At 46.4% G+C, this 19,704-nt stretch overlaps 1 protein-coding gene across 1 annotated transcript in view; it reads right to left on the bottom strand.

The window, feature by feature from the left end:
* The window catches only part of CTCF (CCCTC-binding factor), a 70,815-nt gene that overhangs the window by 29,903 nt on the left and 21,208 nt on the right, over window positions 1-19,704 (bottom strand). The window contains exons 2-6 of the mRNA XM_088458275.1: window positions 8,828-9,593; window positions 8,216-8,386; window positions 2,962-3,095; window positions 2,416-2,536; window positions 756-905 (exon numbers count right to left, since the gene is read on the bottom strand). Of these exons, the coding sequence (XP_088314401.1) occupies window positions 756-905; window positions 2,416-2,536; window positions 2,962-3,095; window positions 8,216-8,386; window positions 8,828-9,584 (1,333 nt within the window). The 5' untranslated portion in view covers window positions 9,585-9,593. The remainder of the gene's footprint in view (window positions 1-755; window positions 906-2,415; window positions 2,537-2,961; window positions 3,096-8,215; window positions 8,387-8,827; window positions 9,594-19,704) is intronic.

Below are 19,704 nucleotides of genomic sequence, written 5' to 3'. Positions count from 1 at the left end.
GGAGCTCAGCCCAAAGATGCTGACACAGCTGTCAGTGCTGCAACTCAACGGCACTGGGGTCAGAGGAACAGCAGTGCAGGCGCCCTGTAGGATGCCAGACACTGCTCACTCTGTAAAAAAAATATAACAAAGATGTTCTAGTAGGTTGAACGCTTCTATGCTTGTTGACTACTGTTGGGACAGTGACAAGATATGCCCCAGAAGAGGAGCACTAGCAAAGAGAAAGATCCTGTGAACAGGCCACTATTTTAAATTGCTTTTCACGATGTGCTTTATGTACTTCAGTAATTATAGCCAAGTAACAGAGCTCAAAAACTAGAGCTAATAAAAATATTCTGAAGTTGTATTCATTTTTTTACCTCAAATGAAGTATGACTATAGAATGGAAACAAATTACAATCCTTTGTTGTGCGGTGTAGTCACTGAAGCAAGACAATACCTCGGCTCTGTTTATCTCAGGTACTTCTGTTTCCTCTTTCACTGAAGCCCCTATAGGATCACAATTTAGTGTGAGTGTGAGTGTGTGTGTGTGTGTGTGTGTGTGTGTGTGTGTGTTGGGGACAAACATCAAGTTGCAGGTGAAATTCTCTTTGCACATGTACCACATTCTAGACATGTATCTGGTGGCAGAAAACGAATGCACAGATTGGTAGACAGCAATACGATTTATACCTAGAAGTGTTCGAAAAAGTTGCAGAATAAGAAAATGTGAGGGTAAAGCAAATTGCCAAGCAGAAAGAATCACCAATACTCACCCAAATCACTCTTTCTTGCAATAACTGTATCACAATGTGGACAGTGAAATTTAGCCACGTTTTCAGTGTGCTTCTGTAATATATGCATTTTCATAGTCCCACTCTGTGTAAAGCGAGCATGGCAAATGTAACACTCATATGGTTTTTCACCTAAGGAGATGGATTAAATAAATTGGAAACATCCAAGATAAATTCAGCAACACAAAATAAAATGTTTCATTTATTTATTCAGTGTTACAACCAAGGAAAACGTACAGAGTGCCACCTTGTCCTTACATTACGAGGGGTGTGCAATAAGTTTCTGGATGTGCAGTGCATAGGTAGACAATCTAAATGTCTAGTTGTGAACTGTAATCTGACTAAAGTTCTTTTGAAAACTCAGAGAAAAAAAAAAAAAAAACTGTATAAAAGCAGGACTGCACACAGTAGTCAGCTTGTTCACTTCCTTCAAGAAACTAGTTTTGGAGCTCAACAGAGGCAACTGGATTACAACAGCAGAAGAGTTCCGACCAACTGAGAGCTGCTTTTGGGGAAAAAGCACAGTCCTGAACCACTGCGTTTGAGTGGTTTGAAGAATCTCGGAAGACGAAAGACTAGGTGCGTCACCATCACTGAGGACAACCTTGCTGCTGTGCAGGCCATAGTTAATGTGGACGCCAGAGTGACTGCGGCCCAGTTAGAGATAGGCATCTCTCATTAGGTTTCTGCACACTGGGTGCCCCATCAGCTGACTTGAAAGCAGAAGGTATGGGTGATTTGGAGCTGCTACATGCTGGCGGTCGTTTAAAATCTGTCTGGGAGATCAGTGGCAATGAATCCTGGATCTACAGTTTCAACCCTGAGCCCAAACAGCCAGCCCAGTGGACCCCAGTTGATGGTACGCCACCACAGAAGTTCCAACGTGAGCACAGTGTGGCCAAGCAGATGGTGGCTGTTTTTGTGGCCAAGACTGGCCATGTAGCTACCGTACTACTCGTGCAGCAGCACACGGTCACTGAGGACTGGTAAGCCAACCAATGCTGGCTTTAAGTGCCGGCAGCCATTTCGAGGTGCTGTCCAAGAACTCGCACTTATGGTACCCTTCACCATCATGACAAAGCACCTGCTCACAAGTCCAGGAAAGTGGTGGACTCTTTTGGTCCATGAACGCATCCAAGAGCTTGGTCATCTGCCGTACAGTCCAGACCTGGCTCCCTGCGACTTCTGCGTGTGCCCACAAATCATGTGCAAGATGACTCAACTGCAGCCTCCGTCGACTCAAAATCACACATTCATCCAGTATGTGTGAGAGCTGTTTCGGACTGGTCCAGCAGCTTCACCAAGTGATCTGAATGCATGCAACTTTGCATAGACTACTCTAGCGAATACTTTGCACAAAAAGGATTCTATTTACAAAGTTAACATTACATTTTTTCATCCAGAACCTTATTGCACACCCATCGTATATATTTGTCACTATGGACATGCATTTGGCAGACCAGCGACTATCCTGCAGACAAGATGCCAGATGAATGATACCAGTTGCATCCTCAACCTAAGTATTGGTTGTCGAGTACTGCTGTTCAAATGCAAAATTATCTTGTGATCTTTTGTTAGACTTAAGATAATTGTAGCCATTATTCAGATTTGATTACACAATACAGGGTTGGGTTAGAATTACCAGAGTGGGTTCTCATATGTCTCTTCAGTTTGTAGGTGTCTCTGCTAGCATAGCTGCACAAACTGCACTGAAAAGGGCGCTCCCCAGTATGCGAACGGATGTGTCTCTTCAGCTTGCTTACCTATTCAAAAGATTCAGTTAATGACACACAGATTGCCACCGTAGTCCAAATAACAGATCCAAACACAATGGGGGGGGGGGGGGGGAATAAATTCAGTTTGCTGCTCCCTCCCAGTGCTAATTCAATTCAGCGCGCTGCTTAGTCCAACAGTCGGAAGTTAAGTTGGAGAATGCGATTTTAACATTACTGTCTATACATATAAATTTTTAAGGGTGTAATATATTTAAAAATATATTTTAAAGTATCAACTTAAATCTGTGTGTGAATCAGTGTCATTCAAATTAGAAACAGACAAGAACGGAAATGCCTGAAACCCAAAAAGTTGAATAGGAAAAGAGGCATAAGAATAAAGAGTTAAAAAGATAATGGCATATGTAGAGTTTAAGTTATTATATTGGTGAAACATTAAGCAAGTTATAACTTACCTCAACACTCGCATAATCACACATTGAACACTTAAAAGGTTTCTCATGTGTATGTTTGTAACGGCGATGTCTGACCAATTCACCACTGGTCACAAAGGCCATGTCACAGTCTGGGCACTTGTGAGGTCTAGTACCTAAGAAAAATAAATTTATAAATACCAACATAGGACAAGCTGGACAGAAGACTGAGCATAAAATCCACTTAATGGGAGACAAATGGCATGCCACAAGATATCAAGGCTTTACTTTGATGGCCCAGCATATGTGTAAAAAATTGTACAAAAAAAAAATAATATGTAGAACTCAAAATTGCACTGGAACAATAGGGTATAGCAGCGCTCGACAAATCCCAGTCACCAATGGGACCAAGATTTTCAACTGGATTATTCAGTGGTTGAAGAAAGCAGATCCTCAGCAGTCCTAGCATAAACTCGTGGGCTTGTTATTGAAGAGGAAGTTAGAGTTCACATTTGATATACGACACTTGTATAACTTAGTGCGATTGAGTTTGTATATGAAGCACAATGGAAATTTGCATGGGAAAAAAAATTAAAAGCCGCTGCATTGTAACACTTATACAGATTCAGAGACTCCATGCACATCAAATTAATCAGCGCCGTCTCCTGGTGCGTCCTATTCGCATCACATTGCGACTAAAACACACAGTTGCCAAAAACAGGAGTCAGGCACTAGCACTCTCACGGGACCAGGTTCGCCGACAGGGGCTGTTTGGTACGACTGCAGCAAAGACGAGTGAGGACACATCTACAATTTAAAGCAGGCTGCTAAGCATATGAGATTACATACTGCTAAAAAGTCATTAGACAAATTAACTTTCTACTATTAACATCACTAATTTATTTAATGGACAACTGAGTCAAGAGTCTGATATGCCCATCCCATTATGAAATAGTAATTTTGGTCGACTTACCGTTGAATCCTTCTCTCAAGCAGGCTGGGGAACACTGGACAATGGGATTGTAGATTGGGGCTGGAGCTGGCACTTAATGAAACTGTAGCGTTAAATCCTAAAATCCACCCCTGTAATCCCACAATTCCAGTACTAAAAAAAAAAAGTCCGAAGAGTAGTAGCAGGAACCCTGTGAAACTGTTTAGAACCACCAAACAAACCAGTAAGGTTAAGACGGTCAAGAACCAAACACCTCGCATGACTGAGCGTGAGTGACGGAATGCAGAGTTACTCAGCCTGCTTAAGAGAAAAGGATTCAACGGTAAATTGACCAAAAATCCTATTTTCTCTTGCAGCAAGAACACTGGACATTCAAAAGCCGCCCCCCCAGGGGAGGGAAAGTTCAGGCTGCCTGACCAAAGGGGAGAGGGAGAGAGAGAGACAGACACACTAGGCTTTCCAGGAGCTGTTCCCCGAAAAAGCGAGTGGTACTAGAATAACAGTCCCTAGAAACCGAACCCCTACCGGGGAAGAGCCGGCTTGAGACAGACTGACCTTCCTAGGACGCATTACCGAAACAAGTAGCGAAAACTTGGAAACACGGACCCCGCTGGGAGATACAGCCACTGGAAGAAAAGTGCCTTCCATACCGGTGGGGAATATGGTATCCAGTTCTGGATAAAAGAGAAAATACTTACCAAACAGAAGATATTGTAAGGAACAAATTTGTTATGAATGCGTATGTGCAGCACAGAGCCCAAGGGCCCTTCGAGGCAAAACCTGCTGTAGCTGAAACCCGTAAGCCACCTGCACCCCCCATCTTGCATGGCCTCCCACACAGAGGCCACCGCGAAACTGTACTGCCAAACCAGCCGGGAATCCCAGGTCGAATCTCCATAAGCCCCAGCGACAAATAAGTCAGCAGAAGTGACCATAGTACACGCCACCCATGTTGGAGGCACACAAAGACCGGATAACGACCCAGAACCCATTAAAACAGGACAGAGACAACCGTCCAAGTTTTAGCTAGCCATGAAGGGGCTTTGTGCTTTGTCGGAGTCTCCTGGGGAAGATGGTTGCTGCATTCGAGGCACTACAGTTCGGCCAGTTCCACTCCAGGGTTTTTTTCAGCTGGACCTAACACAGGGATCAGGGTCTCATCTGCTTCTACATCGACAGATCCGTCTGAGCCCAAGTGAACAACCGGATATCTCGAGCTTTGTCTATTGGAAGAAAGAGCCTCTGATGCCGTATCTAAGATCATGCCCAGAAAGAGCAGCTTCTGGGACGGATCGAGATCTGATTTCTTGAAGTTGATTATCCAACCGTGTTGTATTAGAGTCTGATATGTCAGGAAGGCATGACTTGTTAGAAGAGATACCGATTGCGCTTTGAGTAACAGGTCGTCCAAATAAGGGATTATGTTCACTCCCGATGACCGAAGGAGAGCAATCATGACTGACATGAGTTTGGTGAAGATGCGGGGATCCGAGGAAAACTCGAACGGCAACACCCAAAACTGATGATAAAGTTTCAATATGGCAAAACGCAGAAAGGCTTGTGTGGCTCCCAGATGGGAACATGGAGATAGGCATCCTTGATATCCAGGGGTAATAGGAACTCTCCTGGTTCCAAGCTCGCAATAACAGACTGCAGAGACTCCATTTTGAACCGATACATCCTCAGATACAGGTTCAATGACTTGAGGTTTAAGATGGGCCTGACCAATCCATCCGGTTTGGGTACTCCAAACAGGTTTGGGTAAAACCCCATACCTCGATGTTCTGGAACCGGAAATATCACAGATGGTACAACTATAGACTGGATAGCCTCCTGTAGAACCCTGGCCTTGTCTGTAGGTATTGGCAGACCTGTAGTGAAGAACCGAGGTGGAGGGGAGACCTCGAAGTCTATTCGGTACCCCAGGGAGATTAGTTTGCGGATCCACGGTTCTGGAGAAATCTGGTTTCCAACTTGTTGAAATCCTTGCAGGCGGGCTCCCATTGTAGGAGGTCCCAGGTGGGCCGGAAGACCATCATGCCACCTGTTTCTCAGCTGGTTTAGGCTCCTGTCTACGTGCAACCGTGTGTGGGCGACCTCTACCGCCTCTTGCTTGGGAGGGAGCATCTCTGGCTCTACCTCCAGAGTAAGATCTTCTGGGAGCCGGTGCAGTTGACGGGAGGAAGGAAGATTTACCCCCCCCCCCCCCCCCCCCCGTGGCCTAAGATATCAATTTGTCTAAATCCGTGCCAAACAGCATGTCTCCATTGAATGGTAAACCCTCCACCACAAGCTTGGATTCAGTGTCCGCATGCCAGGCGCGCAACCAGAGGGCTCTGCGGCCCGAAATAGCAGAAGCAGATATGCAAGCACTAATTTGACTGATATCTTTTGACGCTTCTCCCAGGTAAACTGCAGACTCACGGATGTATTCTGCTAGTAGGCGTAACTGTGCCGTGGAAGTACCAGAGTCCAAACCTGTAATCAACTGGTCAGCCCAGCCAACCACCGCCTTGTTAACCCAAGCCGTAACAAGAGTTGGAGTACAGGTTATACCGAAAGCGGGACGGCACAAAGCTGCAGGAATTTTGTAACCATCTTGTAACATCTTCACCCCATCAGCAGGATGCAGGAATTATTTAATCTTTAACAAGATTCCCACCGGTTGGTGTGGACACTCACATTTGGACACGGTAACTTTAACTTTATTCCCTGCCTGCAGGCTAGGCCTTCTCTTTTTGAACCAGAGACTTATATATCTCTATATGGGACTTTTTTCATCCAATATACCAATTTTTTATTTTATTCATTCATATATTTATTAGAATGTTTATTGTTTTATGGATTAGAAATCTATGAATCACGTCAAACAAATTTAAATTTTTGATCTATTTCATGCAGTGGTTTATATACTTACAATATCTTTGCCCTGTTCCCATCTACATATAGAGCCAAATGTCTAATCTGCAAATACTTATAGAATTCAAAGGTGCGTACCAAACAAACAACTGAAGGCCTATGGCTAGGGGTGAGGTATATATGGAGGAGGACTCGAGGCATCTTGGGAGCTGAAGATTTAACTGTTTGGTGCCTGGATCTCTCCAACCACAATTATCCCCATGGTATCCCTGTGGACCCCGAAGAATAAAACCGGTCAAGCCCGGCTCACCCGGGCAGGCTGTTAGCACAGAGTTTCACTTCTGCCTCCACGCAGCCCGACTCTACCAAGTGTAGCTGAAAGCCTAGGTGAGACCAGCAGCCCCAGGCTCCGCCCCCCTCCCCCAACCCCAGGGCTTCACACTTCCAAGTGCTACTCCCTGCTCGTGAGAGGAAAGCACTTAGTCTGCTCCTGAATCAGCCTGTGAAGCGCGCGTTTCCGCAATGGAGTCGCCCTATTCAAACCCAGCAAGATGGCGCCACCATCCGGGACAGCGCTGCCGCCCAACAGCACCCTCTAAAAGGGTGCTAGGGACCGGAGTTCTCTGTGGGGGGTCCCGAGGGAGCACACCCCTCCCCCCCTTCACCGAAGCTGCACACCGGCAAGCTGTCTAACAGCTCCCGCAGCTGCCAGCACACGCCCTGTGCGCTGCTATAAGCAGTTCACAGCACCCAATTAGAAATCACAGAAAAATGTACAAAAAAAAAAGTAAAGTTACTAGACTACAGAAGGGCTGCGTAGCAACCCAGTAAAAACAGTGCCCAACTCCTCGAACACTGGAATTGTAGATGGGAGGAGTTTAGGATTTAAAGCTACAGTTTCATTAAGTGCCAGCTCCAGCCGCATTCTACAATCCCATTGTCCAGTGTTCCCCAGGCTTGCTGCAATAGAAATGTCTTTTTGTAGATTTACATTTATATATAATAAATTACACTCAAGTCTTGATGATTGTTTATTGTTGTATTTTTATTTAACATTGCTTGATTTATAACTATGGCTGAACAAACTGACAAATAATGAATTAAGGAATTACAAACCCTTTCATCATTGTTTGAAAAGATCCCTCACTTTAGGTATAAAATGGTGATTTTATTGACAGATTTCTTTGGGAATTCATATCTACGTGAGAAGACTGACTGAAAATGCAGTCCTCAGAAGACCTTATGCCGGCGAGGTTATAGTGAGCCCCTTCACCAGCAAAAATTACTGCCCAGCAGAGGTCCTCTCAGAAACACTGAAGGCTGAGAAGACCGATTCAATGCAGCTGTAATTTCCAGTGTAACAAAAGAAGATTTTTTTCTTAAACAAATGTCAAGCTATTCAAGCTTGAACTCTGTATAATGTTAAAATATGAAATCCATAACTTTAAATGGGTAATTTGCACCATTTACAAGTTGAACACTAACCTGTGTGAGTATTGAGGTGATTCCTAAGCAAAGTAACCGTTCTAAAAGCTCTACCACACAGGTGGCATTTGTGTGGTCGTTCATCAGTGTGACTCTTCATGTGACGATCCAGGTTTGACCGTCTGGGACAAGTGTAACTACATAGCTCACACTGGAAAGTCTTCTTTACACCTAAATTGAATATAAAAGCAAGTTAGTTACGATTGCATGACTCATCTCCAAATACACAATTTAAAGAAGCCTGCTGAAGTAGATTGTACTGTATTTTCAATTGTGAAATGTTCAATGAAAAAGCATGTGCAGTAAAGGGCACTATATTTACTCTCTGGTCTATATTTCCTGCTGCACTACCAGTTGCAGTGTGATAGAAAACAAACATAACTCAGGAATCTTGTACAAAACGTTTGGTACTGTGCACAGGAACAGCCCTAGTATCTTAAATATATTTTGCTAGACACCTGTGACAATATATGCTACCTCAATAGGTAGAAGAAAAACATGATGACCAATAAATAGAGATCTCTAATTAGATGCTTGTATCACTGTGAAAATCAGATTATATGAATTCACAATCATTAAACTACAAAACACATGAGAAGCATTACAATGTACCTTTCTTTTTAATTTTTGTTGGTTTTGGAGGCTTCATGTTTCCAACCACTTTTTCTGCATTAACATCAGAGAGCAATCCTTCATGCTGTTCTTCTTCAAAGTCATACACAGAAACATCTACATCCTTCCCTTCTTCTGTGTAGCGCAGTTTACTCTTTTTTGTCTTCTTCGTCTTTTTGACAGGTGGTGCGTAATCTGGATCCTTCTGCCAGGGAGATTCATCTGGAGACTGAAGCTCTGCTTGTTCTAAGGTTTCCACTTCACCATTTGCCCCGACTTTAACAACCTGGAAGCCCTCTGGAAGAGGCAATGTGTGACAGATCATAGGCTCCCCTTCAGAAAGGCCTTCTTTGGATACCTCATTCTCATAAGCTGCATGAAGCTCCCCCACAGAAGTAACAGGAACAGCTACAGGCACCTGGACAAGTTGAAGTTCTCCCAGGTTAATTGGCTGTTCCTCCATATTGACAACTTGCAAAGTTATAATCTGTGTATCATCCACAGTAGAATCACCTTCTTGAGGAACTACACCTTCCAGTACCTCAGTTTTCATCTGCAGGATTGTTGGATTAAGCTGTTCCATCATAACCATTTGAACATTGCTATTAACATCACTCACTTCAGCTTGACTATGCACTATAACAACACCATCTTCATCTGCACAACCCTCTCGACGTCTCTGATAAGTCTTTGTTTCCTTCCTTTTCATGAAGGACTCAGAATCTTCAACAATGGCTTCTGCCATTTCCCCTTCCATCGTAACAAACTAGAAGTACAAGAAAACAAAATAAATAATATATACATAGTGTTCACTCTTTATCTGGCAGGGCACCGGACCTAGAGCTAGGGCACATCTGCGCACACGCGTTCGAAAAGGGCGTGGTCAATGAAAAGGGGTAGTCTTTATGATGCATCCCCTTTTCATTTCTCTTGGGGGCGTGCACGGCACTTACGGACATATCGGGGAGCGGACAGGCAGCTACTAAGGAGCAGTCACTGCCGATTGGCTGCTGGCCCGTGAGCAGATTGCCTGTTGCTGTCGATCCATGTCTGCTTGCCGGTGTGCCAGATGTAATCAGCTGGCAGCCGGCATCAAATCAACACTGCTGCCACCCAGGCCCCCCTTGGCAGCCCTGACTGGACTGGACCACCTTGTGTGGGTCACTGGGTGCAGGGGGGAGTAGAGGGCCACAGAGGGAGCTGGAGCACAATAGCAGCAGCACCCCTTGCACCCATGGTTGTTACGCCACTGTTCGCATGCATGTTAGCAAACAGTGGGGTCCATTTCATTATCAATGGAATGGGGTTATAGGCGAACACAATGTAAACAACAAAAGCTGCAGGCGTACTTCCAGCGTCCAGTCTTCAACCCAGACAATGCCGAGTAGGAGAGTTCCAGCCCTCATGCCATTTATGGCTTTAAAATTAAAAAAAAAAAAAAAAACCACAAGCAAACAACTTCGCTTACCTCAACAGAGTGAAAAATATCCATTCAAAAATGAAATTCGGGTATCAAAAAAAAATAAAAAAAAAGGGTATTAAAATATTTTATTGATGTATAAAATCGAGAAAACATATGCAGCAGAATATGCAATAGCCAGTGTATGATCCACCTAAACAAAACCAGAAACTTCTACAAGATTTCATATTAAATAATTTTTGTTGTAAATTGGAAAAGTCTTATACCCCTTTTACACGGACAAGAAATATGGTATAAACATACCTCAGTTAACTCTTTCTTCGAGGTCCATAGGATCTACCTTGGGGTATATAGTTGGAGTAATTCATTGCGCCAAACAGCTACAGCTTTCAAGCTCCCAGCATGCATAGGGCCTCCTCACTATATACCCCACCCCCAGCCATTCAGTTTGTAAACAAGCCCAACAGCAAGAGACGGAAAGTGGAGAAGGAAGTACAATGTACACAAGAAACACTCAAAAAACACGAAGAGGGAATCAGTGATACAACAAAGAAAGGAACAGATACAAACTAAGGCCAGGTGCCTCAGGGTGGGTGCCCTGTGGACCCTATAGACCTCGAACAAAAATAGTTAACCGATAGGTTTATACCATAACTCAGTGGTTCCCAAACTGTGTGCTGTGGCACCTGGGTTGCCTCAGGACACTTGCAGGGGTGCCTCAGGTTGGTGGTCCAGCACCAAATCAAATTTATGGTCAATGTAACGTAAATATGTGGACAAACAGAAGCTTAAACCTGTCCACAACCACACTACTGAACCTAAAGTTGACAGATAAGCACAATTTACTTAATTTTCCTAAATTTATTCTGAATTTCTCAATAACAAACATTTGGCTTAGGGGTGCCGTGAAAACATTGCTGATACACTAGGGCGCCGCGATTCAAAAAAGTTTGGGAACCTCTGCCATAACTTTATTTTCTTCTTCAGGGTCCATAGGGTCCACAGGATCTACCTTGGGGACGCCCTAAAGCAGTTCCCTTAAGGGTGGGGACGCTCCTGAGCAGAGAAGAGAATCCGCCGCCCAAAGGACGCATCCTGGGAGGCATCAAATGCATGGAATTTGATCAAGGTATGGATGGAAGACAAAGTGGCTGCCTTGCACAGCTGTTTAGCAGAGGCATCATGTACAACCGCTCACGATGGTCCCACATACAGAGTAAAGTGCGCAGTCACCTTGCTTGGGACAGGGAGATCAGCCTGTGTAAAGACATGAGAAATAGTCATACGCAGCCAGCGAGCCAAAGTCTGTTAGCTGGCCAGCCTAGTTTGTGAAACCAATATAACACAAAGAGCGCATCTAATTTTCCTGATGGAGTTTGTACGATCTACGCAGATACGCAGGGCTCGAACCACATCCAGGGAAGCATCACCCTTAGAAAGGTCTGAAGACTGAAAGGCCGGGACTACAATTTCCTCAATCATATGAAAACGGGATACCACCTTTGGAAGCTAACCTGCTCTAGTAAGGAGGACAGCTCTATTTTGATTAAAAATCAAATATGGGAAGTGTGACATGAGTCTTCGCTGTCCACCATTTAAGGTCCACCTTATCCAAGGGTTCAAAGGGAGAAGCTTGCAACGCTCTGGGAGCTAAAGATAAATCCCACGATGCCACCGGAGGATCAAACAGCGGTTGCAGGTGGAGAACCCCCAGGAAAAATGTTCTAACATCCAGCAGGGAAGCAAGTCTGCACTGGAACCACACTGACAATGCAGAAACCTGAACTCTCAATGTAGCCAGACGAAGAAATAAGTCTAATCCAGCCTGAACAGCAAGCACTACGACCCTGAAAACCTTAGGGTCACATTTTCTGTGGGAACACCAAAAAAAATTTAAATTTATTGCCAAATTCTGTGATATATGCAGGTCAAAGGAAGCTTCCTTGCCCTCAGCATCATCTGGATCACAGAAGTAGAGAAACTTTTGGCCTTTAAGACGGAAGCCTCAAGAGCCACGCCGTCAAAGCCAGCAGAGGTAACTCCGGATATAGGCAGGGACCCTGCGCTAGCAAATCCAGTTGTAGAGGCAGTGGAAGTGGACTGTCAATGGATAAACATGTCAGATAGGTGAATCAATGTCTCCTGGGCCAGGCAAAAGCTATTAGTATTATCCTGCAGCCATCCTGCTTGAACTTTCGGACAACCCTTGGGAGGGAGATTGGAGGAAGCAGGTATGCCAACCTGAAGACCCATCTTACCGCCAGAGCGTCCACCAAGGGGGCTGAGGGGTTCCTTGTCCTGGATCCGTACCTGGGGACCTTGTGGCTGTGGCGTGACGCCATGAGGTCAACGACTGGTAGTCCCCACTTGTGCACCAGGAGTAGAAAGATGTCCGGATGAAGAGCCATTCCCCGGCGAATAATGTCCTGACTATTTAGGAAGTCCGCTTCCCCAGTTGAGGACTCTTGGGATGAATATTGCAGAGATAGCTGGAAGATGGCATTCTGCCCATAGCAGAATGTTCACCCCTTCCTTCATGGCTGCTAGACTTCATGTGCCTCCCTGATGGCTAATATAGGCAACTGTGGTCGCGTTGTCGGACTGAATCTGGACAGGCCTCCCGTGAAGGAGGTACTGCGCTAGAATGAGTTCTCTGTCCACTGCCCAAAGTTCCAAAATATTTATGGGCAGGTGACCTTGCTGAGCCATCCACCTTCCATGAAAGGTGTGACGACCTGTCACTGCTCCTCATCCTCACAGACTTGCATCCGTGGTGAGGAGTACCCAATCTGGAATCTATAACAGGCGACCCTTGTTTAATTGAGTCACCTGCAGCCACCCTGCGAGGGAGATCCGAACCTCTGGCGAGATGCGGATCATTTGAGATCATCAGTGGACCATCCCAATGAGACAGAATCCATTGTTTCAGGGACCTGGAATGGAACTGGGCATAAACCACCCTGTCGAAGGTGGATGTCATGGACCGCCGTACCTGCATTGCTTAGTGACCTGACACTAATTGCAGAGCAGTCTGCGGACCCATAATTGTAGGGCAGTAATCTTGTCCACCTGCATAAGAATCCTCTGCCCCTCCAGCAACGCCCCCAAATGTACCATCGGCTGAGTTGGAGAAAGAAAATACTTTTTCCCGATTGCTTATCCAGCCGTGCTCTTGTAGACAGGCAATGGTCATTTGGAGATGGTGTTGAAAAACCTCTGGAGAATGCCAAGCTCAGGAGGCCGTCCAAGTATGGAGGTATCCAGACTCCTTGTCGTCTGAAATGAGCCACCATGGCTGCCATTATCTTGGTCACCGCGACCTTCTGCCCACCCCCGCGGGGCTGTGGACAGACCAAAGGGCAATGGTAATGTTGCTGACTAACAGAAAAAAAAATAACTCAGAAACCCCCAGAGGAACAGGGCAATTTAGTACATGCAAATATGCATCCTGTATGTCCAGGGAACCCAGAAAACCTCACATTCTATTGCCAGACTGATTAACCGCATGGCTTAGAACCTGATGAGGGAGTTGTACCAACCACCTTCTGGGGATTGCACCCGTAATGCACTCTCCCTAAGGGAGAGGGGGACAAAAAGACATTAGTCCTTTTTGGAATCTGGAACAGTCTATCTAGAGTGTTCCATGCTTCCCCCATACACTCTGAGCTATTCAAATTGAGGTAATCCAGCCTAAATCACTTTAGTGTCTAAACACAAGGTTTATTAGGCTTTAGAAGCCAGTACTTCGTCTATAATGACTGAATTAAAACACCCCTGCTAGAGAGGAACAGCCACTGATTATGTTCTCCCTCTCCCCGGAGGGAGAAAACCTGTGTATCCAGGGACCCCCCCTAAAGATGTCCAGACATGAGGGATCACTATGGGTCAGTGATCGCAGTGAGTGACAAAATCTGTCTGACCATTTCTGGGTGCCATCATAATTTATGCTTTAGAGCTCCCCATATGCCTCTCAGACCTCCCCACATTCCCCTAAAATGCCCATCTGATACCCCCAACAGCATCAGATATCCCCACAATCCCCTTAAATGCATGTTTTAATGCCTCCACGATCTTTCAGGTAATATGACTTGTCTGTTCACAAAACCCATAGTGAAGAAGTAGGTTTACCATATCATCACTTTAAACTGGGACACTCATGGATTACACAGGTTCTGTGGCTCATTAAAACCAGGTGAAATCCAGGCATGAAGTCAGCCAGTCACAGAACCTTTGTAATTAATTCATGAGTCCAGTTTTAAAGCGATAGTATGGTTAGCCTATGAATAACGCTTTAGGTAATAGGCATATTTATCAAAGGATAAATGCCCGGCCTTTACGCATTATGCCATGCAGTAATACCCCTTACAAATTATGCAGCACATTAATGCCCTTTAGTCCCCCTCTGCAGTGCCCCCAGTAGTTGCCCCCCTCTGCAGTGCCCTTAGTAGTAGTTCCCCATATGCCTCTCAGACCCCCAATGCAGTGGAGGTAGCTGCCCCTCAAATAGGACCTAGGCATTAGGCCCAAGTCACTAAACAGCAAATTGGTGGGTCAACTACTGGGGACCCACCTATTTGTGGGGCAGATAACTTCAACTGGACCTAATGCCCTAGGCCTATGTTGCCCGAGCCTTGTGCCCGCCTATATACCTACAGGCCTATTGCCTGAATTTATGCCACGGGCCTAGTGCCTGAAAACCCTGGTGGTCTAGGGAGGGGTAAATAACGGTGGCCCAAGGCCGCCTATCCGCACGGTGGAAGAGGCTGCGGGGGAAGCTTCGATAGCTTTTAAATTCCACCTCCCGCAGTCCTCTCCGGTCCTCAGCTCCAGTCTTCTGCCGCCTCTTCCTTCTTGATCGTGCATCTTCTGGCCTCTTGCGCGGCCGCCGGAACCATTGCCGCGCCGCTCTCCACTTGTCTTCGGGGAGGTCTTCACTGCTCCCCTCCTCCGACGGATTGAACGTTCCCGCTCAGCAGCGTCTATTCAAGACGCCGCGAGTGGGCGGGGAAATGACGCGACGAGCCGCGATTGGCTCGTCACGTCTGCCTCCTATTGGCTGCTGGACCACGAGCCAAAAGCATGCGACCAGTGCCAAACCACCGCCGCCACTTGGCTTCCAGGCAGCGAGCTCCACTCAGCTCGCGCCCGGGGCCAAGCTTCTCCCGCCACCACTGGTGGAAGGGACCAGGCGGTCCCTTCACCAGGTACCCGCCACGGTGGCTTACCCGGCGCTGGGAACAAACACTGTCCCAGCACCGGGCACGGATGCTGTGCAAATGCTGGGATCAGACACTTGATCCCAGCACGGCTTTCCACAGCAGCAGCCAATGGAGAGTCTGACTCTCATTGGCTGCTCTAACAGATAGCGTTATGTCTGTCTCTGCAAGGGGACGAGCTGTGCTGCAGCCAACTGTCAGGGATTGGCCACAGCACAGCGCGTCCCCGGGTACTTTAAAAAAAAGTGAGCCCCCAGTGCCAGATATCGGGTAAAATATGCGCTATAGTGCGTATTTGCGAACACTGATGGGTACCCCCAGTTATTGCCTGCTGAAGGGAGTCAGGGTTTTCAAATAGCCGCGGCAGGTGCATAAATGCGCCTGTGAAGAACAGGTGAAGAGCTTTTTTTTTAATAACTATGCCCATCAAATTTGGGGTACATGAAAATGGGTGCAAGTATATTTTCTAAGTCTCTAAAATGATTGTTTTTTAACTATTCAAAAATGTACCTGCCGTTACTACCCGCAATGAAGAAAACACCTGCCGCATACTTGAACCCTTCTGGTATCTATTTGGCTACTTTAGGATTATGTCCCCCATATTTTGGTGTTTTTTTTTACACCAAAATTCAAGTTAATTTTTTGGGGTGTCCGATTATTTTTTATTTTTTACTTTTTGACACTAATTTTAGGCTTAAATATAGCTTGCACCCCTAAACCCCTATTCTGCACTTTTCGCCACCTATTGTGTGGAGAAAGTTATCCCCGTTTATTTACGAAGACTTTTCACACCACGGTGTGAAAAGTCTATGAAATTGAATACTGGGATAATTAAAACAGGAGAAAATGACGTCATCTGCGATAAATCAGCGCCGATAACTGGTTTTCCCCTCAAATTGTATACTGCCCTAAATGTGAAGTACCATTTAACCCCTACATACCTGGTAGTTGAGGGTAAACATGGAGCAAAAGCAGTGATAGTTAAACAGTAGAATCCTCAGGCTGCGCCTGAGGGTATATCTCATAAGCTCTTGCTGTACCACAACTGGTCTATTCGCTTGCATATCCTGCAAAGGGCTATATACCACTGCCTACTCAGACTAGAGTGAACATAAGCATTAAACCAAAAACAGTATTCATGGGAGACCTATACATAAAAGGATATAAATACTGTGTTCTGGCTCCATAAATTGGAAGTTTGTTGTTGTGTCTTGAGGCCATGAGATCTACTTCCGGAAGACCCCATTTGTCCACTAGAAGCTGAAAGACTTCTGGATGCAGAGAACATTCTCCTGCATGAACGTCATGATGGCTGAGGAAATTTGCTTCCCAATTGAGAATCCCCAGGATGAACACTGCAGATATGGTTGGGAGATTGACACTTCTGTCATTGATGACTGACTTAGAGTGCCCCCTTGGTGATTGATGTAGGCCACAGCCGTGCGTTGTCGGCCTGTACTATTCTGAGCCAGAGCTCTAAAGATAGCACAAAGTTCCAGGATGTTGATTGGTAATACTGCCTTTACTGGGGACCATCGGCCCTGGATTGAGTGCTGGCCGGTTACTGCGCCCCACCCTTGGGGGCTTGCGTCCATGGTGAGGAGAGCCCAGTCCAGGATCCAAAAGGGGGGGGGGGCTGGGGGGAGAGGCTTGTCATCTGGAATCTGCGCAGATGGGGTAGCCCGTTCCACCCGCAGAGGATCAGGTGTTGTAGAGGCCTGGAGTGAAACTGGGCAAACTCCACCATGTCGAGGTGGACACCATTGATCCCAAAGCCTGCATTACAGAGTGAATACACACTAGGCGATTGTGGAGCAGTCCGCGTAGTCTGTGCTGGATTGCTGAAATCTTGCCCGCCGTTAAGATTCTCTGAACTCGAGAGTCCAGGAAGGCTCCCAAATGTACCATCCTTTGAGAGGGTGTTAGGGAATATTTTTTCCAGTTTATCAGCCAACCGTGCATTTGAAGAAAGGCAACGGTTACCTGTAGATGGCGGACAAGACTTTCTGGGCAGCTGGCCAACAGCAAGAGATCGTCCAAGTATGGGAGCAGTCTGATCCCTTGACGAAGACGACAAGATGTCATAACTGCCATGATCTTGGTAAACACCCAGGTGGCCGTTGAAAGGCCGAACGGCAGAGCCCGAAAATGTTGTTGTTGTATAGCAAACCAGATATACTGTTGATGAGAAGGCACAATAGGTACATGTCGGTAAGCGTCCTGAATGTCTAGAGATACCATAAATATGAGGTTCCATAGCTATGATAATGGAATGGAGGGTTTCCATACGAAACCTGGGCACCACAATAAACTTGTTCAGAGATTTGAGGTTGCGGCTAGGCTGATGAGACCCATTGTGCTTCTTAACTAAGATAAGGGTAGAATAATAGCCCTTGCCCTGTTGTGAAGAGGGGACCCGAATTATTACTCCTGAAGTAAAGACTGAATGGCTTTTTGGAGCAGCAGGGCCTTGATTGGGTCCGAAGGAGATCCTGTGCAAAAGAACTGCTGGGGATGGGTCGCCTCAGGAATGAGAGGGCGTATCTGTGGGAAACCACTTCTCTTACCCAGGCATCTGACATGGTTGGATGCCAAACATGGGCGAATTGGAGAAGACAGTCTCCCACCCTAGGAGCCCCCAGGGAGAGGCCCATCCCGTCAAGCTGAAGGCTTGTCCTCAGACTTGACAGGTGGACGTCTAGTAGCCCAGGCCTGTTTGGCCCTAGGCTGATGTCTGCTGTCGTGGAAAAGACTGACCCATGGCTTTCCCTTGAGGTCGAAAAGGATGACGTCCAAAACGTATTGTATGCAGAGGGCAGGAACGTAGTCTTGATAGCTGCCAAAGTAGTAACAATTTTATCTAATTCTGAACCAAATAGGATGTCTCCAGAATGAGGCAGAGTTTCCAGAGCCCGCTGTAAGTCTGAATCTGCTTTCCAGGAACGTAGCCAAACAATATGGCGGGCCACTACCTAAGTGGACGATAGCCTGGTGGCCAGGAAAGCCATATCCATAGCTGCTTCACCCAAGTAGGAGGCTGCATCTCTAATGTGAGATATGTAGGACAGCTGTTCCCTCGAAGCATCAGGTGAAAGGTCTCTTCTAGGGCCTCTGCCCAACTCTCAATGGCTTGTACCACCCAGGTTGTAGCCCTAGCAGGACAAGTAACAGCTCCTGTAAGAGAGTATAAGGATGTATGACAAGCTTCTATACGTCTATCTGTAGTCTCCTTCAAGGAGGTTGCAGTATAAATGGGTAAGGTGGAATTTTTAACCAGACGTGTTACACGAGAATCCACTGCTGGGGAACATCCCATTTAGTACAATCCGTAGCTGGAAGAGGGTAAAAGGAACTTAACAGTTTTGGAAACCTTTTACCGGGCATATTCCAAGCTTCACTCATGTGGTCAGATAGCTGGTCAGAGTGAGGAAACTCTGGTAAAACTACATTTTATTGTTTAAAAAGTGCTTTTTTTTTCTTCTTCTTTTAGGAGCAGGTTCATCCTCCTCTATTTGTAAAATAGTTTTAACAGCTCTCACAAGATCAGATATATTTAGTATAGAGGGTGGCTCCTTGACTCCTGAGACAGAGTCAGAGAGGTCTGAGTCTCTGCCTCCCCAGATGATATAACATATTCGGAATTGGTATGAAATACCGCCGGCCGCATGGTTCGATTTCCGGCAGCGGAAGCCCGACAGCGCTGGAAATCCCGATGGTGGATAGGTGAGTATCTACTAACCTAACACCCCTAACCCTCCTTAGGGGTGTCTAACCCTAGCCTTCCCCCCAAGTGCCTAACCCTAACCACCCCCTTCCCCGCTGCCTAAACCTAAGTCCCCCGGGGGGGTGCCTAACCCTAAGTCCCCCGGGGGGGTGCCTAACCCTAAGTCCCCCGGGGGGGTGCCTAACCCTAACCCTCCCTGCCCCTAGCCTAACCCTAACCCTCCCGGGGGGGTGCCTAACCCTAAGTCCCCGCCGGGAGCCCTAAACCTAACCCTCCCCCCCATGGCTGTCCGCTCGCGGCACCCGGCATCACTACGATCGGGATGCCGGGCGCCAGTCTCCCGGCGTCGGGGAAATGCCGGGCGTCTACATCTAGACGCCCGGCATTTCACCCTTGCCGGATATGACAGTTGGGAAACCGGCTGCCGGTATTTAGGCAGTCGGCTTCCCGATTGCATACCATCAGAATCAGGTAACCGTGTGGACTGAGAAGATAACACAGCATGTTTAGTAGGATA

The sequence above is a fragment of the Taudactylus pleione genome, unplaced genomic scaffold (genome assembly GCF_031769625.1).
Source record: "Taudactylus pleione unplaced genomic scaffold, aTauple2 ptg000822l, whole genome shotgun sequence".
NCBI classification, from domain to species: Eukaryota; Metazoa; Chordata; class Amphibia; order Anura; family Myobatrachidae; genus Taudactylus; species Taudactylus pleione.
This window is presented reverse-complemented; position numbering and strand designations above follow the sequence as displayed.